The sequence below is a fragment of the Manis pentadactyla genome, chromosome 10 (genome assembly GCF_030020395.1).
Source record: "Manis pentadactyla isolate mManPen7 chromosome 10, mManPen7.hap1, whole genome shotgun sequence".
NCBI lineage: Eukaryota > Metazoa > Chordata > Mammalia > Pholidota > Manidae > Manis > Manis pentadactyla.
In genome coordinates this window covers 71,270,967-71,294,986 of record NC_080028.1, presented here as the reverse complement: position 1 = coordinate 71,294,986, position 24,020 = coordinate 71,270,967, and the positions used below count along the sequence as shown (strand labels likewise).

The window sequence follows — 24,020 nt, the reverse complement described above, 5'->3', positions numbered from 1 at the left end:
CTGTCATTTCCCCATTGTATGTCCATGGCTCCTTTATCATATATTAATTGACCATATATGTTTGGGTTAATGTCTGGAGTCTCTGTTCTGTTCCACTGGTCTGTGGGTCTGTTCTTGTGCCAGTACCAAATAGTCTTGATTACTGTGTCTTTGTAGTAGAGCTTGAAGTTGGGGAGCGAGATCCCCTCACTTTATTCTTCCTTCTCAGGATTGCTTTGGCTTATTCGGGGTCTTTGGTGGTTCCATATGAATTTTTGAACTATTTGTTCCAGTTCGTTGAAGAATGCTGTTGGTAATTTGATAGGGATTGCATCGAATCTATAGATTGCTTTGGGCAGAATGGCCATTTTGACAATATTAATCCTTCCTAGCCAAGAGCATGGGAAGAGTTTCCATTTGTTAGTGTCCTCTTTAATTTCTCTTAAGAGTGTCTTGTGGTTTTCAGGGTATAGGTCTTTCACTTCCTTGGTTAGGTTTATTCCTAGGTATTTTATTCTTTTTGATGCAATTGTGAATGGAATTGTTTTCCTGATTTCTCTTTCTGTTAGTTCATTGTTAGTGTATAGGAAGCCACAGATTTCTGTGTATTAATTTTGTATCCTGGAACTTTGCTAAATTCCGATATTAGTCCTAGTTGTTTTGGAGTGGAGTCTTTAGGGTTTTTTATGTACAATATCATGTCATCTGCAGATAGTGACAGTTTGACTTCTTCTTTACCAATCTGGATTCCTTGTATTTCTTTGTTTTGTCTAATTGCCATGGCTAGGACCTCCAGTACTATGTTGAATAACAGTGTGGAGAGTGGACATCCCTGTCTTGTTCCCAATCTCAGAGGAAAAGTTTTCAGCTTCTCGCTGTTCAGTATGATGTTGGCTATGGGTTTATCATATATGGCCTTTATTATGTTGAGGTACTTGCCCTCTATACCCATTCTGTTGAGAGTTTTTATCATGAATGGATGTTGAATTTTATTGAATGCTTTTTCAGCGTCTGTGGAGATGATCTTGTGTTTTTTGACCTGCTTTTTTGTTTATGTGGTGGATGTTAATGGATTTTCGAATGTTGTACCATCCTTGCATTCTTGAGATGAATCCCACTTGGTCATGGTGTATGATCCTCTTAATGTGTTTTTGAATTTGGTTTGCTAATATTTTATTGAGTATTTTTGCATCTATGTTCATCAGGGATATTGGTCTGTAATTTTCTTTTTTGGTGGGGTTTTGTCTGGTTTTGGTATTAGGGTGATGCTGGCTTCATAGAATGAGTTTGGGAGTATTCCCTTCTCTTCTATTTTTTGGAAAACTTTAAGGAGAATGGGTATTATGTCTTCTCTATATGTCTGATAAAATTACGTGGTAAATCCATCTGGCCCGGGCGTTTTGCTCATGGGGTAGTTTTTTGATTACTGCTTCAATTTCTTTGCTGGTAATTGGTCTGTTTAGATTTTCTGTTTCTTCCTTGGTCAGTCTTGGAAGCTTGTATTTTTTTAGGAAGTTGTCCATTTCTTCTAGGTTTTCCAGCTTGTTAGCATATAGGTTTTCATAGTATTCTCTAATAATTCTTTGTTTTCCTGTGGGGTCCATCGTGATTTTTCCTTTCTTGTTTCTGATTCTGTTGATGTGTGTTGATTCTCTTTTTCTCTTAATTAGTCTGGCTAGGGGCTTATCTGTTTTGTTTATTTTCTCAAAGAACCAGCTCTTGGTTTCATTGATATTTTTTCTATTGTTTAATTCTTCTCAATTTTATTTATTTCTTCTCTGATCTTTATTATATCCCTCCTTCTGCTGACTTTAGGCCCCAATTGTGACTTTAGACTATTCATTTGGGATTGTTTTTCCTTCGGTAAATATGTCTGGATTGCTATATACTTTCCTCTTAGAACTACTTTCGCTGTGTCCCACAAAAGTTGGGGCTTTGTGTTGTTGTTGTCATTTGTCTCCATATATTGCTTGGTCTCTATTTTAATTTGGTCGTTGGTCCATTGATTATTCAGGAGCATGTTGTTAAGCCTCCGTGTGTCGGTGAGCCTTTTGCTTTCTTTGTACAATTTGTTTCTAGTTTATCCCTTTTTGGTCCGAGAAGTTGGTTGGTAGAATTTCAATCTTTTTGAATTTACTGAGGCTCTTTTTGTGGCCTAGTATGTGGTCTATTCTGGAAACTGTTCCATGTGCACTTGAGAAGAATGTGTATCCTGCTGCTTTTGAGTGTAGAGTTCTGTAGATGTCTATTAGGTCCATCTGTTCTAGTGTGTTGTTCAGTGCCTCTGTGTCCTTACTTATTTTCTGTCTGGTGGATCTGTCCTTTGGAGTGAGTGGTGTGTTGAAGTCTCCTAAAATGAATGCATTGCATTCTACGTCCTCCTTTAATTCTGTTAGTATTTGTTTCACATATGTTGGTGCTCCTGTATTGGGTGCATACCTATTTATAATGGTTATATCCTCTTGTTGGACTGACCCCTTTATCATTATGTAATGTCCTTCTTTATCTCTTGTTATTTTCTTTGTTTTGAAGTCTGTTTTGTCTGATACTAGTACTGCAACACCTGCTTTTTTTTCTCCCTGTTGTTTGCATGAAATATCTTTTTCCATCCCTTGAATTTTAGTCTGTGTATGTCTTTTGAGTTTGAGGTGAGTCTCTTGTAAGCAGCATATAGATGGGTCTTGCTTTTTTATCCATTCTGTTACTCTATGTCTTTGATTAGTGCATTCAGTCCATTTACATTTTGGGTGATTATTGAAAGATATGTACTTACTGCCATTGCAGGCTTTAGATTCGTGGTTACCAGAGGTTCAAGGTTAGCTTCTTTACTATCTAACTGTGTAACTTAACTCGCTTATTGAGCTGTTGTAAACACAGTCTGATGATTCTTTATTTCTCTCCCTTCTCATTCCTCCTCCTCCATTCTTTATATGTTAGGTGTTTTATTCTGTGCTCTTTTGTGTTTCCTTTGACTGCTTTTATGAGTAGTTGATTTATTTTTTGCCTTTAGTTAGTATTTGGTTGGTCTGCTTTCTTTGCTGTGATTTTATTTTCTCTGGTGACATCTATTTAGCCTTAGGAGTGCTTCCATCTAGAGCAGTCCTTCTAAAATACCCTGTAGAGGTGATTTGTGGGAGGCAAATTCCCTCAACTTTTGCTTGTCTGGGAATTGTTTGATCCCCCCTTCATATTTAAATGATAATCGTGCTGGATTCAGTATCCTTGGTTCACAGCCCTTCTATTTCATTGCATTAAATATATCATGCTATTCTCTTCTGGCCTGTAAGGTTTCTGTTGAGAAGTCTGATGATAGCCTGATGGGTTTTCCTTTGTACGTGACCTTTTTTCTCTCTCTGGCTGCCTTTAATATTCTGTCCTTGTCCTTGATCTTTGCCATTTTTATTATTATGTGTCTTGGTGTTGTCCTCCTTGGGTCCCTTCTGTTGGGACTCCTGTGGGCTTCCGTGGGCTGAGAGACTATTTCCTCCCCTGGTTTGGGGAAGTTTTCAGCAACTATTTCTTCAAAGACACTGTGTATCCCTTTTTCTCTCTCTTCTTCTTCTGGTACCCCTATAATGCGGATATTGTTCCGTTTGGATTGGTCACACAGTTCTCTTAATATTCTTTCATTCCTGGAGATCCTTTTATCTCTCTCTGCCTCAGCTTCTCTGTATTCCTGTTCTCTGATTTCTGTTCCATTAATGGCCTCTTGCACCTCATCCAGTCTGCTCTTAAGTCCTTCCAGGGATTGTTTTATTTTTGTATGCTCTCTCCCAACTAGATCCTTTAACTCTTGCATATTTCTCTGCAGGTCCATCAGCATGGTTATGACCTTTATTTTGAAATCTTTTTCAGGAAGACTGGTTAAATTTCTCTCTCCAGGGCCTGTCTCTGGGGTTGTCTGGGTGATTCTTGTCTGGATCAAATTCTTCTGCCTTTTCATGGTGATAGATGTCATCGTGGGCAGTTGGTGCATGTGTCAGCTGGGATAACAAAGTCCCTTCTTGCTTGGTGGTCACCTTCCTCTGCTGCAAGAACGGCAACCCCTAGCGGCTTGTGCTGGGCAGCTGCATGCCGGCGAGGCCTTTGAGTCTGGCCCAGGCGGCTGCAGAGGGGGCTCTGGGTGGTTGCTGTGGGCATGGCCACTCTCAGGCTGCTTCCCTGCCATGGTGGGTCTGTGCTGGAGGGGGAATAGATGGGAGGCTGTTTATCACCGTGAGTGGCCTCAGAGCTGCACTGCCTCCCAGAGGGTTAGGGCGCCCGGATTCCCCAGGATTCCCACCTGCTGAGCTGAGTGTGCCGGGATGCTTCCATCCAGCTGTGATGCCCCTGTCCCTTTAAGACTTTCAAAAAGCACTCGCTTTTCTTTTGTCCCAGGGGCGCTGGCTGCGGGCACACTGTTCCATTTCCCTAATGTCCAGCACACCACGCACTGTGTGTCAGCACTCCTGGTGCGGATTTCTAGGGCTGGGTATTTAGCAGTCCTAGGCTCCCTCTCCCTCCCCGCTCCGACTCCTCTCCTCCCACCGGGGAGCTGGAGTGGGGGAGTCGCTTGGGTCCTGCCAGGCTGCGGCTTGTGTCTTACCCCCTTCGTGAGGTGCTGAATTCTCACAGATGTAGATGTAGCCTGGCTGTTGTGCTGTATCTCTAGTCTCTCTTTTAGGAATAGTTGTATTTGTTGTAATTTTAAAAATATATATGGTTTTGGGAGGAGATTTCCACTGCCCTACTCATGCTACCATCTTGGCTCCTCCCCTGGACCAGTCCTTTTTGTAAACTACAATAAAATAATGGGGAGACATGAAATTTCCATTAAACTTCCTACTTTTGTCCCAGGCAGGTAACAGAGAAAGTAGACCATGCCATAGATGAGTAGTTTTGCCATAGATTTCACTTTGCTTGTTTATCTGAAACAGGTGTTTTCATATGTTGATTAATCATCATTTTATACTGCATGTTTAATCCTATTCCTTAAACATTTTTAGACTTTTCCTTGTTGTTTAAAAACAATTTTCTAACTTCAATATATATATTTTTAAATTTTATTTTGATATCATTAATCTACAATTAATTGAACAACATTGTGGTTACTAGACTCCCCCTATTATCAATTCCCCCCGACTTACCCCATTACAGTCACTGTCCATCAGCATAGTAAGATGCTATAGAATCATTACTTGTCTTCTCTGTATATACTGCTTTCCCCATGTCCCCAACCCCCTACATTATGTGTGCAAATCGTAATGCCCCGTTTTCCCCGTTATCCCTCCCTTCCCACCCATCCTCCCCAGTCCCTTTCCCTTTGGTAACTGTTAGTCCATTCTTGGGTTCTGTGATTCTGCTGCTGTTTTGTTCCTTCAGTTTTTTCTTTGTTCTTATACTCCACATATGAGTGAAATCATTTGGTACTTGTCTTTCTCCGCCTGGCTGATTTCACTGAGCATAATACCCTCTACCTCCGTCCATGTTGTTGCAAATGGTAAGATTTGTTTTCTTCTTATGGCTGAATAATATTCCATTGTGTATATGTACCACATCTTCTTTATCCATTCATCTACTGATGGACACTTAGGTTGCTTCCATTTCTTGGCTATTGTAAACAGTGCTGTGATAAACATAGGGGTGCATCTGTCTTTTTCAAACTGGGCTGCTGCATTCTTAGGATAAATTCCTAGAAGCGGAATTCCTGGGTCAAATGGTATTTCTATTGTCAGTTTTTTGAGGAATCTCCATACTGCTTTCCACAATGGTTGAACTAGCTTACATTCCCACCAGTAGTGTAGGAGGTTTCTGCTTTCTATGCTTCCTCGCCAGCATTTGTTGTTCTTACTTTTCGATGCTGGCTATCCTGACTGGTGTGAGGTGATATCTCATTGTGGTTTTAATTTGAATTTCCCTGATGATTAGTGCTGTGGAGCATCTTTTCATGTGTCTGTTGGCCATCTGAATTTCTTCTTTGTTGAACTGTTTCTTCATATCCTCTGCCTATTTAACAATTGGGTAATTTGCTTTTTGGATGTTGAGGTGTGTGAGTTCTTTATGTATTTTGGATGTTAACCCCTTGTCATATATGTCATTTACAAATATATTCTCCCATACTGTAGGATGCCTTTTTGTTCTGTTGATGGTGTCCTTTGCCGTACAGAAACTTTTTTGTTTGATATAGTCCCATGAGTTCATTTTTGCTTTTGTTTCCCCTTCTGGAGGAGATGGGTTCAGGAACAAGTTGCTCATGCTTATATTCAGGAGATGTTTGCCTATGTTGTCTTCTAAGAGTTTTATGGTTTCATGACTTACATTCAGGTCTTTGATCCATTTCGAGTTTACTTTTGTGTATGGGGTTAAACAGTAATCCAGTTTCATTCTCTTCCATGTAGCTGTCCAGTTTGCCAACACTAAGTTGTTGAAGAGGCTATCATTTCCCCATTGTATGTCCATGGCTCCTTTATCATGTATTAATAGACAATATATGGTTGGGTTTATATTAGGGCTCTCTAGTCTGTTTCATTGGTCTATCGTTCTGTTCTTGTGCCAGTACCAAATTGTCTTGATTACTGTGGCTTTGTAGTAGAGCTTGAAGTTGGGGAGCATAATCCCTGCAGCTTTATTCTTCCTTCTCAGGATTGCTTTGGCTGTTTGGGGTCTTTTATGGTTCCATATGAATTTTAGAATGATTTGCTCTAGTTTATTGAAGAATGCTGTTGGTATTTTGATAGGAATTACATTGAATCTGTAGAATGCTTTAGGCAGGATGGCCATTTTGACAATATTAATTCTTTCTATTCATTAGCACAGAATGTGTTTCCATTTATTGGTGTCTTCTTTAATATCTTTTATGAGTGTTTTGTAGTTTTCAGAGTATAGGTCTTTTCACTTCCTTGGTTAAGTTTATTCCTAGGTATTTTATTCTTTTTGATGCAACTGTGAATGGAATTGTTTTCCTAATTTCTCTTTCTGCTTGTTCATCATTAGTGTATAGGAATGCAATGGATTTCTGTGTATTACTTTTGTATCCTGCAACTTTGCTGAATTTAGATATTAGATCTAGTAGTTTTGGAATGGATTCTTTAGGGTTTTTTATTTACAATTTTATGTCATCTGCAAACAGGGACAGTTTAACCTCTTCTTTGCCAATCTGGATGCCTTTTATTTCTTTGTGTTGTCTGATTGCCGTGGCTGCAACCTCCAGTACTATATTGAATAGAAGTGGGGAGAGTGGGCGTCTTTGTCTTGTTCCCGATCTTAAAGGAAAAGTTTCAACTTCTTGCTGTTAAGTATAATGTTGGCTGTGGGTTTGTCATATATGGAATTTGTTATGTTGAGGTACTTGCCCTCTATACCCATTTTGTTGAGAGTTTTTATCGTGAATGGATGTTGAATTTTGTCAAATGCTCTTTCAGCATCTATGGAGATGACCATGTAGTTTTTGTCCTTCTTTTTATTGCTGTAGTGGATGATGTTGATGGATTTTCGAATGTTGTACAGTCCTTGCATCCCTGGAATAAATCCTACTGATCACAATGGATGATCTTTTTGATGTTTTGAATTCAGTTTGCTAATATTTTGTTGAGTATTTTTGCATCTATGTTCATCAGGGATATTGGTCTATAATTTTCTTTTCTTGTGGGGTCTTTGCCTGATTTTGGTGTTAGAGTGGTGCTGGCCTCATAGAATAAGTTTGATTCCCTCCTCTTCTACTCTTTGGAATACTTTAAGGAGAATGAGTATTAGGTCTTCACTAAATTTTGATAAAATCCAGTAGTGAAGCCATCTGGACCAAGGGTTTTGTTCTTAGGTAGATTTGTGATTACCAGTTCAATTTTGTTGCTGGTAATTGGTCTGTTCAGATTTTCTGTGTCTTCCTGGGTTGGCCTTGGAAGGGTGTATTATTTCTAGAAGGCTGTCCATTTCTTCTAGGTTATCTAGTTTGTTGGCATATAATTTTTCATAGTATTCTCTAATAGTTTTTGTATTTCTGTGGTGTCCATAGTGATTTTTCCTTTCTCATTTCTGATTCTGTTTATGTGAGTAGACTTTCTTTTTTTCTTGATAAATCTGGCTAGGGATTTATCTATTTTGTTTATTTTCTCAAAGAACCAGCTCTTGCTTTCATTGATCCTTTCTTTTGTTTTATTCTTGATTTTATTTATGTCTGCTCTAGTCTTTGTTATGTCTGTCCTTCTACTGACTTTGGGCCTCATTTGTTCTTCTTTTTCTAGTTTCGTTAATTGTGAGTTTAGAGTGTTCTAAAGTTGCTTTGTCTCTTGTGACTTTCTTTGTTTTGAAGTCTATTTTGCCTGATACAAGTACTGTAACTCCTGCTTTTTTCTCCCTATTAGTTGCATGAAATATCTTTTTCCATCCCTTCACTTTTTGTCTGTGTATGTCTTTGGGTTTAAAGTGAGTCTCTTGTAGACCCCGTATAGATGGGTCTTGTTTTTTTGTCCATTCAGTGACTCTGTGTCTTTTGATTGGTGCATTCAGTCCATTCACATTTAGGGTGGTTATCGACAGGTATGTACTTATTGCCATTGCAGACTTTAGATTCCTGGTTACCAAACCTTCAAGGTTAACTTCCTTACTATCTAAGAGACTAACTTAACTCACTTAATATGGGATTGTTCTTCTTTCCTGAGGTAGGCCTTTATTGCAATATACTTCCCTCTTAGCACAGCTTTCACTGTGTCCCACAGATTTTGCAGTGTTGAATTATTGTTGTCATTTGTCTCCATATATTGCTTGATCTCTATTTTTATTTGGTCATTGATCCATTGGTTATTTAGGAGCATGTTGTGAAGCCTCCATGTGTTTGTGGGATTTTTCATTTTCTTTGCATAATTTATTTCTAGTTTCATATACCTTTGTGGTCTGAGAAACTGGTTGGTACAATATCAATCTTTTCAATTTACCAGGGCTCTTTTTGTGGCCTAGTATATGATCTATTCTTGAAAATGTTCCATGGGCATTTGAGAAGAGTGTGTATTTTCTGCTGCATTTGGGTGTAGCGTTCTGTAGATATCTGTTAGGTCCGTCTGTTCTTATGTGGTATTCAGTGCCTCTGTCTCCTTACTTATTTTCTGTCTGGTTATTCTGTCCTACAGAGTGAGCGGAGTGTTGAAGTCTCCTAAAATGAATCCATTGCATTCTATTTCCCCTTTTAATTCTGTTAGTATTTGTTTCACGTATGTAGGTGCTCCTGTGTTGGGTGCATCGATATTTATAATGGTTGTATCTTCTTGTTGGATTGACCCGTTAATCATTATGTAATGTCACTTTGTCTCTTGTGACTTTCTTTGTTTTGAAGTCTATTTTGCCTGATACAAGTACTGCAACTCCTGCTTTTTTCTCCCTATTAGTTGCATGAAATATCTTTTTCCATCCCTTCACTTTTTGTCTGTGTATGTCTTTGGGTTTAAAGTGAGTCTCTTATAGACCCCATATAGATGGGTCTTGTTTTTTTATCCATTCAGTGACTCTGTGTCTTTTGATTGGTGCATTGAGTCCATTCACATTTAGGGTGGTTATCGACAGGTATGTACTTATTGCCATTGCAGACTTTAGATTCCTGGTTACCAAACCTTCAAGGTTAACTTCCTTACTATCTAAGAGTCTAACTTAACTCACTTAATATGCTATTACAAACACAATGTAAAGTGTCTTTTTTTCTCTTCCTTTTTCTTCCTTCTCCATTCTTTATATATTAGGTATCATATTCTGTACTCTTCTGTCTATCCCTTGATTGACTTTGTGGATAGTTGATTTAATTTTGTATTTGCTTAGTATTTAGCTGTTCTACTTTCTTTACTGTGGTTTTATTACCTCTGGTGACAGCTATTAAACCTTAGGAACACTTCCATCTATAGCAGTCCCTTCCAAATACACTGTAGAGATGGTTATTGGGCAGTAAATTATCTCAGCTTTTGCTTATCTGGAAATTGTTTAATCCTTCCTTCAAATTTAAATGATAACCTTGCCAGATAAAGTATTCTTGGTTCAAGGTCCTTCTGTTTCATTGCATTACATATATCATGCTCCTCCTGGCTTGTAAGGTTTCTGCTGAGAAGTCTGATGTTAGCCTGATGGGCTTTCCTTTGTATGTGATCTTATTTCTCTCTCTGGCTGCTTTTAGTAGTCTCTCCTTATCCTTGATTTTTGCCATTTTAATTACTATATGTCTTGGTGTTGTCTTCCTTGGGTCCCTTGTGTTGGGAATTCTGTGCACCTCCATGACCTGAGAGACTATCTCCTTCCCCAGATTGGGGAAGTTTTCAGCAATTACCTCCTCAAAGACACTTTCTATTGCTTTTTCTCTCTCTTCTTCTTCTGGTACCCCTATAATGCAAATATTGATCCATTTGGATTGGTGTTGGTTACACCATTCTCTCAATATTTTTTTATTCTTAGAGATCCTTTTTTCTCTCTGTGCTTCAGCTTCTTTGTATTCTTCCTCTCTAATTTCTATTTCACTTATTGTCTCCTCCACCATATCTAATCTGCTTTTAATACCCTCCATTGTGCTCTACAACGATTGGATCTCTGGCTGGAATTCATTCCTGAGTTCTTGAATATTTTTCTGTACCTCCATGTGCATGTTAGTGATTTTTATTTTGAAATCCCTTTCAGGAAGATTCATGAGGTCAATTTCATTTGAATCTTTCTCAGGTGTTGTATTCATAATTTTGCTTTGAACCAGGTTTCTTTCACATTCCATATTTGTATATGGCGCCATCTAGTGCCCAGAAGCTCTACTCTCTGGAGCTGCTCAGTCCCGGAAGCAATGTCAGGTGTCACAGGGGAGTGGTATTGATGCCTTGGGGGAGGAAAGAGCTGTTTTCTGCTTCCCAGCTGCTATGCCTGCCTTCACTGCCTGAACCAGTGGGCCGAGCACACAGGTATAAAGCCTCTATGCTTTGTGTTCGTAGTTGCTGTCGACAGATCTTCCCTCTGGCTGACCTAACACCAGGGTAGGGTTTGCTGGTTTGCAAGGCAGGTCGGGCTGGCCAGGAGAAAGATGCAGTAGGCTGCGTATCACAGAGGTGATCCTTGGAGCTGTGTAGCCAGCCAGGGAGCTGGAGCACCTGAAGATCAAGAAAGTTCCCAACCTGCTGGGCAGAGTACACTAGGACAATTTTGTCTACCTGTCCTTTCTCCTGAGCAGTAAGCTCTGTGCAATCCTTGCCCCTTTAGCAGCCCTCTTGCTGTTAGGAAGTCTCTCAGACTGTCCGCTTTTCTTTTGTCCCAGAGCAGCCGGATATGGATCCCTGCTTCCACAAGCAGCTGGAATCTCAGTCTGTCCAGGTATTCTGCCTTTCTTAGCTTTCCAACCCCCTAATCACAAGAGTATCATGAAAGCACCATGAAATGTAGGTTTGTGCTCCCAGAGCAGATCTCCAGAGTTAGGTATTCATCAGTCCCATGCCTCCTCTCCCTCCCCACTCCATTTATCTTCCTCCCACCTGTGATCTGAATTGTGGAAAGGGCTTGGTTCCCAGCAGGCCACAGCTTTGGTACGTTACCCTGTTCCGTGAGGTCTGCTCTTTTCTCCAGGTGTATGCAGTGTGGTGCAGCCCTCTTTCCTGTTGCTCTTTCAGGATTAGTCGTATTAATTATATTTTCATATTATACGCGTTTTTAGGATGAAGCCTCTTTCTCACATCTCACGCCACCATCTTTAATCCCTCCAATGTTCAATATTTTTTAAATATTTGGCCTAATATAAAGTTCAGGGCCAGGGCAGGGAATTTCTTTTAGGTTCTTTTAAAGTTATATTTATAATTAGTCAAGAAAAAATTAGACTCTAGATTTCTTTAAAAAGCCTTGCTTTTTTCCCAAAATTTCTTATGACATAATCTCCTTAATTCTTTTTCAGAACACACAGGTAAATACCAGAGGATTAAGTCCTACCGGAAAGTATTCAAATAAAGAAACATTCCCTATACCTATCATAAAAAAATTTTAACACATAGTATCTATGTAAAGAGCAAATATTCCAGGCACTTCTCTCGCAATCCTAGTGCTAAAATGCTAAGGACCTCACAGTATGGTACAGTACAATACACCACTATGTCCTTCCTTCAAAATGTTAATTTCAATGGTGAAAAAAAATTCTTCTTTGACGTATATATTTCTGTGTGGTCTGTAAGAAACTAAAACTGCTTTCCCTTGGACTTTTCTCTTTTCAATTCTGATCAAAGAACAAATGGAAAGGAATTTGTCAAAATATTAATGGAACACATGTCACATATTGAAGTTCAATTTATTTTATGCTTAAGTAACTCTTGAACAATGGAAGACTGTAGAAAATTAAGAACAGCTAGCCACATGTGGGTACCAGGGGCTGTTGTATACTGGTTCTGTTAATATGAAAACTTTTTTTCTCTTAGAGATTTCTTAAGCCATTTAATTAATCATTTATCGTAAACACCCAGATATTTAACTGTTAAATTGTGATGTGACCAGAACTATGTTAATTTTCAAAGCCTGTGGTAAATTCAAAGTAGTGCTGTTAAAAACCTTGTTGGTCAGTTACTCTGTGTATTTTCAGGAAGACAAGCTTAGGAAAATTTGGTGAACTGTTTTTTTCCCATTGTATCAAGTAACTTTCGGATAGATGACCTTTTGCCAAATAATATAGAAACTTTAAGCTAACAGAGAGAATGAGCAAAGTCTAATAGATAAGCCATGTATATATGAATCATCAAAGTTAGACCAACTATATTAGTAATACTTACCAATAAAAGCCTAAATAGGGCATCAGAGATACTGACTGTACTCTCTATTGTTTACCCTTCAACTATGCTTTTTATAACTTGTATATCAAGAGGACTCTGCCACTATTAGTACTTAGATTTTTGGTTAGTTTCTTAGCATTAACTCTGAAATTTTGTTCCATCTCAATTCTTAATTCTGTGACCATTAGGAAAGTGCCTAAAATAGTGCATTATGCAGAATGGGCCTTTCCTATTCATTTACAAATAAATAAATGTTTATTTAAAACAATTAAGATGGTGATAAAAAAAAATAATGGCCAACATTAGCAGGGCCCTTACTTGGGCTAGGCACTGACCTACTTGATGTACGTGGATCACGTGGGGCTCAGGTCATGAAGAAACAGCATCTGCCTGGCCTGCTCAGGACTTGAACTGATGACTTTGTTCTTACCAGGCCAACAGTTTGAGATTCTTCTTCAGGCTGTTTTCCCACACATCATCCTGCTAGGACTCCTAGCAACAGCTAATGTTTGTATTACTCAAGAAACACAAGCATAATATTATTTCAACTACACAGTCTATCGAGAATTGTGACTCAGTTGCCAAAAATGAGTAATAGTCATTCTAACACTTACTATGCTTCCACATTCTGACCCCTAATGTTCTGCTTGCCTAACTTGTGAATTACCAACATTGTCACACCAGTGTTGTAACAGACATTCTACAGGATTTTGGAGAATATAATATGTGACAATTTTTTAAAGAGGACTGTGTTTAAATAAAAATAAGGTGGACATTGAATCCAGGGTTTCCAAAGTTGATCAAATGAAATGTTTATGTTGATCCTTCTGTAAATTTACCACCAAAAGTAATCAATTTATTAATTCTTAGAGTGGTTTGGTGATACTTTAAATGACTAACCACCCTTCTGCTCTATGACATTATTTTGGTTGTTGTAGTATTGATTATAATTGAACTATTAAAAATTCGAGGTATTAAATAAACTCTCATTTTAAGATTTTTATGCATCTATTTGCATGCTTAACACTTCCCACAGTGTTAGAAAATTTCAGTATAAAAGATAATGCATGTCAACAATATGACAAAACTAGAAAGTTCCAGGCCCTTCTTCTCCCACAGGTAGGACTAACTAAATAAAATACAAATTAACTAAAACCACTTTGTAAGAGCTCTGGAAAACAATCAGAGATGTATATCAACTAAACAAATGTCCAGTCAAGAAAAAGCCACATTCAAAAAGGCAGAAAACATCACGGTGTGTTTATTCGCCCTTGCCCAGCCCCTCCCCAGCATGGCAGAAGGCAGTGGCCCAACACTCGGGTCCCTCTCTGAGAATGGAAGAAACAGCAGAACTTGTTTGCAACATCCTGGCCCGTCTGTGGGCTGCCGAGAGACTGGTTTCTGACTTGTCTGATTTGGAACTCATACTGGGGAAGTACATAGTTTGGATCCCAGGCTAGCAGAAGCCATGGAAGACAATGGCAGGAGCCATGGCATGTGAAGACTGTGGAGGGACTGCAGACCCACAAACACCTGCGGGCAAGAGATTACAGGCAGAGGAATACAATAGAACGTCTGAGAAGATGCTAGGACAAGACTCGGGGAAATTAAGACATTGAAAAGCAGTCATGCATAAGGGGAAATTTTTAAATTAAAAAAAAAAAATAAGAAAAGCACACAGGCCCAGACAAAACACATGCTCATAAAAGACCTGCCAAACCCTAAGCCTCCACCTAGAGCTGATCCTAAGGTTCAGAGGCCGACAAATTAATGAAGATCTTCCACAACAGTTTGCAAAGATTGGGAGAGGTGCCCCTTTTTTCACATTCCCAATGTCAAACCAAAGATACAACAAAACAAGGCATTCAAAGAAACAGGGAAACATGGCCCCATTCAGAGGGGAAAAAAATCTCCAATCTTCAGAAACTATCCCTAAAGAAGCACACACATCAGAATTGCTAGACAACAACTTTAAAGTAACCATTTGAAATATGCTTAAAAAGCTAAAAGAAAACACAGGCAAAGAACTAAAGGAAATTAGGAAGACAGTATATGAACAAAAGATTATCAACAAAAGTAGAATTATAAAAACAATAATAATAGCCCAACAAATTATGAAGCTGAAAAATACACTAATTGAAATTAAAAATTCATTTGAGGGGTTCAACAGCAGAGTGAAAAAGGCAGAAAAGAGAATCAGCAAACTTGAAGACAGGTCTTTTGAAATTATCGAGTCTAAGGACACAAAAAAATAGGAGGAGGAAGAAAGTGAACACAGCCTAAAGGGACTTATGGGCCATCAAGCAGATTGATATGTACATTAGGGGAGTTCCAGAGGAGGAGAGAAAAAGGAGCAGAGAGATTAACTTAAGAAATAATGGCCCAAAACTTAGCAAACTTGAGGTAATACGTGGATATACAAATAATACAAAGAGCTCAACAAAGTCCAAAGAGGGTAAACTCAGAGACCCACACTGAAATGCCCTAGAATTAAACTGTCAGAAGTCAAAGACAAAGAGAGAATGTTGAAAACAATGAGAAAAAATGACTTATGACATGCAAGGAACTGCCAATAAGAATAGCAGATATTTCAGCAGAAACCTGGTAGGCCAGAAGACATTGGGATGATATATGGAAAGTGTTGAAAGAAAAAACTGTCAACTAAACTCTGTATCCACAAAACCATCCTTCAAAAATGAAGGAGAAATTAAAACAACAAAAGCTAGACACACACACCCAAGGGAGTTCATTACCTCTAGACCTGCCCTATAAGAAATGCTAAGGAGAGTCCTTAAAGTTGAAATGAAAGGATGCTAGACAGTAACTGAAAGCCACACAGAAATATAAAGTTATCTGGTAAAGGTAAATACAGGGACAAATATAAGAAACAGTATTATTGTAGTTTTAGTTTATATACCTCCACTTTTTATTTCTATGGTATTTATAGGGCAAATGCAGAAAAAATGTTATAAATCTGTGTTAATGGCTATACAGTATAGTAATTTGTGAGATCAGTGATACAAAGTTGGATGTAGCTGTAAAGAAGTAGAGTTTTTATATATAACTGAAGTTGGTGTCAATATAAGAAAGATAGATGTCATAGTTTTAGTATGTTACATATAATTGTCATGGTAACCACAGAGAAATATCTGTAGAATAAACACAAAGGAAATGAAAAGGAATCACTACAAAAAAGTTAAAACACGTAAGTGGAAAGACATCCCAAGTTCATGGATTAGAAGACTTAATACCGTTGAGATGTCAATACCACCCAAAGCAATCTGTGGATTCCATACAATTTCTACCAAATCCAAATGACAATTTTTGGCAGAAGTAGAAAAATCCATCCTAAAATTCATATGGGACCTCAAGGGACCCCAAATAGCCAAAACAATCTTGGAAAAAAACAAAGTTGGAGGAATTCCTGATTTCAGAACTTACTATAAAGCTACAGTAGTCAAAATAGTATTGTTCTGGCATAAAGACAAATACATAGGACAAAGGAATAGAAAAGAGAGGCCACAAACCTTCACATGTATGGTCAAATGATTTTCAACAAGGGTGCAAAGGTTACTCAATGGGAAATGGACAGTCTCTTCAGCAAATGATGTTGAGAAAACTGGATATCCACATGCAAAAGAATCAAGCTGCACCCTTACTGAACACATAAGAGCTAAAACGATAAGACTCAAAAAAGAAAATATTGAGGGAAGTTTCACAACATTAGATTTGGCAATGATTTTATGGATATGACAGCAAGGTAACAAAAGAAAAAATAATTACACTCCATCAAAATTAAAAGCTTCTTTGCATCAAAGAATACTATCAGCAGAGTAAAAATGAACCCACAGAATGGGGAAAAGTATTTGCAAATCACGTATCTGAGAAGAGGTTAATATCCACAATACATAAACACCTCCCCACAACTCAAGAACAAAATTAACAGCCTGGTTAAAAAAATGGGCAAAGGACTAGACTAGACATTTCTCCAAAGAAGATTAACAGATGACCAGTAAACACATGAAAAGATGCTCAATGTCACTAATGACTAGAGAAATGCAAATCAAAACCACAATGAGTTATCACCTCACACCATTACAATGGTTGCTGTTGAAAGAACAGAAACTAACAAGTGTTGGCAAGGATGTAGAGAAATTGGGACTCTTCTGCACTGTTGGGATTGTGAAATGGTACAGCCACTATAGAAAATGGTAAGGCAGTTCCTCAAAAAGTTAAAAGTCGAATAACCATATGACCCAGCAATTCTACCTCTGGATATATATCCAGAAGAGTTGAAAGCAGGGGCTTGAACAGATATTTGCACACTCATGTTCACAGCAGTGAAAAGGAGGAAGCATGTGTCTGTCAACAGATGAATGGATAAACCAAATATGGAACATACACACAGTGGAGTATTATTCATTGTTTAAAATGAAGGAGATTCTGACACAGGCTAAAACATGGGTGAACCTTGAGGACATTATGCTAAATAAGTGAAATAAGCCAGTCACAAAAGGAACAATGTTGTATGATTCCACTTTTATACCTAGAATAATTCATACAGACCAAAAGTAGATGGTTGCCAGGGCCTGGGAAGAGGGGAACATGGGGAGTCGTTGTTTAATGGATACAGAGCTTTAGTTGGAGATAAAAAAAAGTTCTGCAGAGGGGTAATGGCTGCAGAACAGTGTGAATGTACTTAATACCATAAGAATATACTCTTTAAAATGGCTTAAGTGGTACATTTATGTTAGATATGTTTTACCACAGTGTTTTAAAATAGTTTTTAAATGGAGGATCCTCATTTAAAACAAACTGCATTTAAAAAATGCAAATCCTCATTACTAATCAAGTAACCAAATGCTGACAGAATATCCACTAGATACTGTACCAATGAGTTAATTTACTTTTAATGTCCAACTACTTGTTCTAAAAATGAAATGCTTAAATCTGTAACTATATATTACAGAAACAAGTAGTCATTGCTAAGTGATCTATTTTAACAAAGCTAGAATTTTACATAAAATATCCATCTATAAAAATACACAAAGCATATTTTTTTTATCTGTATTCAACTCAGTCCCTTGACAAGTGTTCACTTTCTTTGTCTGGAGATTGGAATATGGAAACAATATTTAAAGAATGATTGCATTTTGAATTTATCATTTGCATATTGCCATCTTAATTAAGATTACTGCTGCATCCTAAATTAAAAACACATTTATTGCAGATTTAAAATCTACAGTACAAAAAAGCTTTGTTTTTATACATCTAGTTTCTGTTCCTCCAGATTGCCCAAAGAAATCCTAATAAAAAAGGAATTTACCAGAAAACAGTGATTGGTCCTTGACAAGTGTATTTTTTCAGAAGGAACTAGTGCATACACCTGAAACACTGTAAACTTTTATCAGCTTAAACATGTTTTCTGACTTACTTCTTTTGTAACAGATTTTCCCTTAGCAATTTCTAATAAGAAGGCTGTCTTTCTTTTGCGTTTTATGCAAAGTGCAAATATCCATCATTAAACAACATTTGGCTGACATTTCCTTTCATGGTGTTAGGATGACAATTAACTTGTAGCTATATACCTGTAACATGTGATGGGAACAGTGATCAGATCCAATAGACAAAACAAACTTTGTACCTTTGGAGAAAAGATTCTGAATCATTTTGAGATTATGTTTTGATAGTACATAAGGTGAATTTAGGTCCCAGTGACAATCCAAACATATATAAAGCATTCTTCGAGGTTTTTAACATTGCTCAATTTACCATGGAACAAAATAAGTGTAGTATCCTTTATGGCTTGGATATCCTTTTAATCCTTTTAGTAGTACTGTCATTTCAGAAGTACTGATATTTAGATTGTTTGGTAATTCTAGCCACTAGGATTCTAACCTCCAGATATAACCTAAGATTTGGGGAGTGGGGGGATTCGTCTAAGTCACATAAAAAGGACTGGCAAAATGTAAAGAAGAGTTCAGATATTTTGCCCTTTTTTAACCAATCAGATTATCTTCAGATTAGGTAAAATAAACAATTACTGTATCTCATTTGGTTTATTCTTATGTTATGCTGGAGTCTGTAGTTTTCTGGGTAGCAAAGTCACACCGAAATACCAAAGAACCAATAAGCTGGGAATATCAGTAATCAAGGCTGAAGTAAATTAGGCAGAGTCTAGAAACAAAGGCAGAATGTTTTCATAAATATTACAGTAGATACCACATTCGTGCACCTGGGTTGCGTTCAGGTAACTAACACTGCACACAACTCCATCATTATCTTATCCAGTGGATGCTGGACTGGTAAAATAGCTTGCCAGGTTAGAATTTATCTGCAAGGAGTTTTTTTTTCAAATATCTTTAGTAGCCAAAGGATATTTTTCCCCTGCATGAAAATTAACTTGGAGATACGTATCCTCATTTCCAAAATGATGTACAAAGTGAAAGGAAAACAACATAAAACTATCCCTTAACACAGTGATCAGCTTGCCATCATCTCATGCTTCATGTCAGAGGTTCATTAAGGAGGGGATGTCTCAGGACTGTTTGGGGCAGAAATCAGCTTTTCCTTTCTTTTCTGAAAAAAAAAATTGAGTGTAGTTGTACCCCCCTTAATCCACAACAGATACAATCCAAAACCCCCAGATAGTACCGAACCCTGTATATACTATGTCTTTTCTTGTACATACATACCTAGGATAAGGTTTAATTAATAAGTTAGTCACAGTAAGAGCTTAACAATAACTAAAAATCAATCAATTATAGCAATATGCTTTAATAAAAGTTATGTGAATGTGGCCTCTCTTCCTCACAAAATATCTTAACTACTGTCCTCACCCTCCCTGTGGTGATGTGAGATGACAAAAATGCCTCCATGATGAGACGGAGTGAGGGGAGTGACGGGCACTGGGATGTGGCACTGGACTTCTTTGACCTTGTGACAGACAAAGGGACCATCTTCTGCTTCCGGATGAGGCTGACCACCAGTATCTGAAACCAGGGAACGCAAAACCTCAGATAAGGGCAGGGACATAGCCATCTTTAAATGTCAAGTCTTTTATATTGTCCATACTTAACTGTTACTAATAATTACTTAAAAGCTGAAACCAGTGGCAATGTGCAAACAAACCTCAGTGAGAGAGCTGACATGCACATGCATGATTCATTGCACACTCACACCCTCACAGTCTCACCTGGACTTAAGAGTGTGACCTCACCTGAGTAAAGCCACAAGAAATTTCCATTCACCCATTAAACAAGTATTTATTGAGTAACTAGCATGTGCCAAGCTTCATATTTCTTACTGCTAATAACCCTCTGAGTTTTCAGGTCATTTATTTTAAGGAAGAAAATACAATTTGCCATTTTTAAACCCAAAGGCTTTCACAAGAGAACTGATTTTGATTGATGTAATAAACTTGAGAGCTGTTTGGGGAAGTAAAAATAATAAAGGGAGACATTGTTCCTCAAGATAAGGCTGGTAATAGTAAGTCCAAGCAGTAATCACTATGCCGTATTTAAGTGACTTACTGTCATTGTGATACCTCTTTCCAGTAAATGAACACATAAAATCTACTTACTTAGACTGCATATGGGAGCAGGTTATTAAGTTTTTAATAACAAAGCCTTCTATAGTTTCCTTTGTTAACTGAGATACAGTATTTGCTCATTTTGGCCTAGTTTACAAATTAGCTTCTTGCTGTAAGTGTGAGGTACTGTTAATCTAAAAGGTTGATCTTATCAGAATATATTCTTCAGATTTCCTCCTGTTACAGGAAATGGGAGGAGATGGTTAAGGAGAGTACTAGTCAGGCTCAGAGATAGGAACACAAACTGAATACAGTGAAGAACTTGACGTGCGTGGAGGGACTTCCAGGAACTGGAAGCTTCCTGAGCAGATGCAGCCCAGCCATGGACTTGGGTGTGTAAAAGGGATTCACTAGGCCCGGTAACGAAGACTAAACACCATGTTTAAATTAGCCAAGATAGTGTGACATACACAGCAAGTTAATGTTTGGATCATTTTTACAAGAGTCTTGGACTTTTTTCTGCTAAAAAAGGGTAGTTCTGCCCATATTGCTGAGACAACAACTGCACTTTAGTCAGTCTGACCCTATTTAGTGTTATCTTTTCATTGCTAGGGGGGCGAAGACTAAACGATCGGCCCCACTGAGGTAAAGCATGTTATTCCAACATTTGGGTCTCAGACATAATGTATTTTTCTTTTGTTTCTTTTCCGGTGGACTTAAAAAAAAATGAAGTCATTCCACTGTGATCCTGGTTTTTCTGTTTCTCCTGTCATCAGTTTCACAATTGTCCCCTTTCTGCCTTTCCCACCAGTTTACTTCAGTGTCCGCCGCAGTTCCTGAATTCTTGAAAACTCCCACAAAGTGCACTGCTCCTGTCCTGCCCACAAACACTGTGTCCTCAGCAAAGCCTGGGCCAACACTGGTAAAGGTGGGTACCTGTGAGCACACAGGCTATGGCATCTTCAGATGTGGCTCATCTGTGGTCCTGTGTGTGCAAGACAAAGGATATTTCCCCATTGCCCAGCCCACCTCATCTGGAAGCCTTAGACAGTGAAACCATGGAAGGACTTGCTAGGCCAGGCCTTAATATTTGAAACTTCCACCCCCAACAGACGATCTGCTGTTCTGTAGTCGTAGCAGAACTGCACAGAACTCGGTCTGCAAACGGCTACGGGGGCTGTGCAGAAAGAGGTCAGGGTATGTTTTATCAGCAGTTCCCAGCTCTGCTACCATCCTGGCCACTAGGATGAAATGAGGGGAAACCAGTAAGAGCAGAGCACCTCAGGTTCATGAATCTCACAGATGTCTTTAATGATACCATAATTTTGGACTTTATATACAAGGTCAGACTCAGTGTATCCCAGACACATTACATAACAGGGTGGAGGTTTTAGAGAAGCAAATGTGTTTTGATTTGGCAAAATAATTCAGTTAGAAGAAGTCCCATGAAAGATTAAAATTTTTAATAATATCATACCTTTTTAAAGTTTTTAAAGTATGTTTAGAACTGTTACATAAAGTGGAGGGGGGATAAACAGAGGAATCATGTACTCATTTCAGATATGGCTTTTGCCAAAACTAGCAGAACACAGATCTCAAACTTTTAGAATGAAAAAAGCATATTAGAGAGCCAGCTATGCCTCCCACCACCTTTCAGGTGAGGAAACTTGAGGCCTGAAGAAGTGAAGTGGCAGGACCAGGAAGGATCCCAATCTCCCAGATCCCTGTGCAGCCCTCTCTCTGCTCCCCAGTTAACTCACTGCATAGCTCCTCAGAAGCAGTGAGCCTGGTGCAGATTCCTCATGTCCGTCTCCGCTGGCACTGTCCTTGACCTTGACCTTTCTCTTCCTATAGAGAAGGCTTTCTTTCTACTTCAGGCTCCCTTTGTCAGTGGCTGAGTGTGTGTGGCTTCAGGGCACATATCAGTGGATTTCACCGTCTTCCATCACTTAGCACTGAAGCCAGAAATTTAAGAGGGTGGCATGTGGCAGCTGTGCCAGTAATATCAGCTCTGACCTCCTCATCCTACATCCTTAAGCACAGATCACTAATGGCACAAAGACAGTTTGGATGCCAATACTTCCTGCCCTGTAGATACAAAGAATTTGTTCTCTTGACTCCTAGTCTCTGAATTTCTGCTCTTCACTGTGTCTGTTTTTAAGGAGGACCTTGGTTGTAGGGCAAGAAGCATTTTTTAAGTAGGTGAGATTCTGGCATTGGATAGGGAGTCCTAGGATGCTGCCAGTGGAGAAAAGGACAGGTACATATTAGGAAACAGAACAACATGCTTTGGGATTTTCTGTGAAGAAAGCTCTTTCCCATCCCCACTTCCTGAGAGAACAGGTATGTGCCAGGTAATAGGTAATAGATTTAGTCTGAGGAATACTGCCTATTATATTTGTGTCCCCCTCCCTCCTCCAACAGGAGCCTCCTAATTGTGGCTGAGCTGATTGTTTTATCAATATAGAACAGTTATAGGCAGACCTCCTTAGCCCAGATCCCATTCATTGTTATGATCACTTAGAAAAGACTAGAAGTAAAATTTAGTATTGATAACAAAGTACACAGACAGCAGTGATTTGATGAAAATTGTGAGACTGCAGGAAGATGCTTTCGCAGGTAAGAATATTCTCCCATTGTGATTTATTTTAAATTCATGATAGTTCAAGTGATTTCTAATCAGCAAACACATCTATCATTCATTTACTCAGCAGACACTTACTGAGCACCTTCTGTGTACCAGACATTGTTGTAGGTACGAGGAGTAGGTAGATATTTACTACATACAGTAAAATATAGTAGATAGATATTTGCTATAGTAGATAGTGAAGAGAAAATCACAGTCACACATGCCTGCCTTGGTTAGGAGTGGGAGGTACAGAGACAACAAAATACAGAGGGTGCCAAGGGACAAAGGTGAAGTGAGGGCAGAGCACGTGGCGAAGGAGGAGACGCTTCCACTTTACGTGAAGCATCCTGGAATCAGAATTTGTTTGAGCAGAGATCTACAGAGGTGAGGGAGGGAGCCACGTGGTACCTGTGGGAAGAAAACTGTGACTGAATAGAGATGGCCAAGGGGGAGTGAATGTTAGTAGCAATGATTTCTGGGCTGTTACCTCTGAGTGAAAAACAGGTCGTGCACTAAATAAATACACAATAGGGAAATGAGTAAGTATATTTTACTGTATGTAGTATTTTATAGTCATTTTTAAAAGGTCATATAAAGCTAAGAATTTTTTTTATCTTTTATCTTCTTTATTTTTGTATTTTGGGTGTAATTTCTTAATTCTTTGACTATGAACATATGGAACATGGTCACACCAACAGCTTTTATAATTTAGTAGGTCTCAAAGTCATCTTACTGAGTATTTTCCCTACAGCAGCTTAGGAATAGTTTTCTATACCTTGTTGTTCTGTTTGCTTTGTTGACAGACTTTTGCAGATGAAGCTATCTTATAATACGAATAATAGTAAGTAAAAAGTGATCTGATAACTTATAACTGGAGAAGAAAAGAACTCAAGAAAATGTTATCTAATTCTTAGTCATAAGATAACAGTCTCACACCCCATTTTCAAAATAAAAATGTACTATTTTGAAATTGTTTAAAGAATTCATATTTGCATTACTATTTTCTTTTTTGTGTATTTTCCATAGAAATACATAGCTTATGTTCTACTTTATTCACATTGGAAGCATTTTAATATATATTCTCCGTGCTTTTTAAATGACTATAAAATATTAGATACAGTAAAATATACTTACTCATTTCCCTATTGTA

General features: G+C 38.3%; 1 protein-coding gene across 4 annotated transcripts in view; it reads left to right on the top strand.

The window, feature by feature from the left end:
• MRTFB (myocardin related transcription factor B) overlaps nucleotides 1-24,020 on the top strand; it is a 226,708-nt gene that overhangs the window by 176,019 nt on the left and 26,669 nt on the right. For all 4 annotated transcript variants that reach the window (XM_036917865.2, XM_057486947.1, XM_057486948.1 and 1 more), the window contains one exon: nucleotides 21,053-21,169. In XM_036917865.2, coding sequence (XP_036773760.2) covers nucleotides 21,053-21,169 — 117 coding nt within the window. The remainder of the gene's footprint in view (nucleotides 1-21,052; nucleotides 21,170-24,020) is intronic.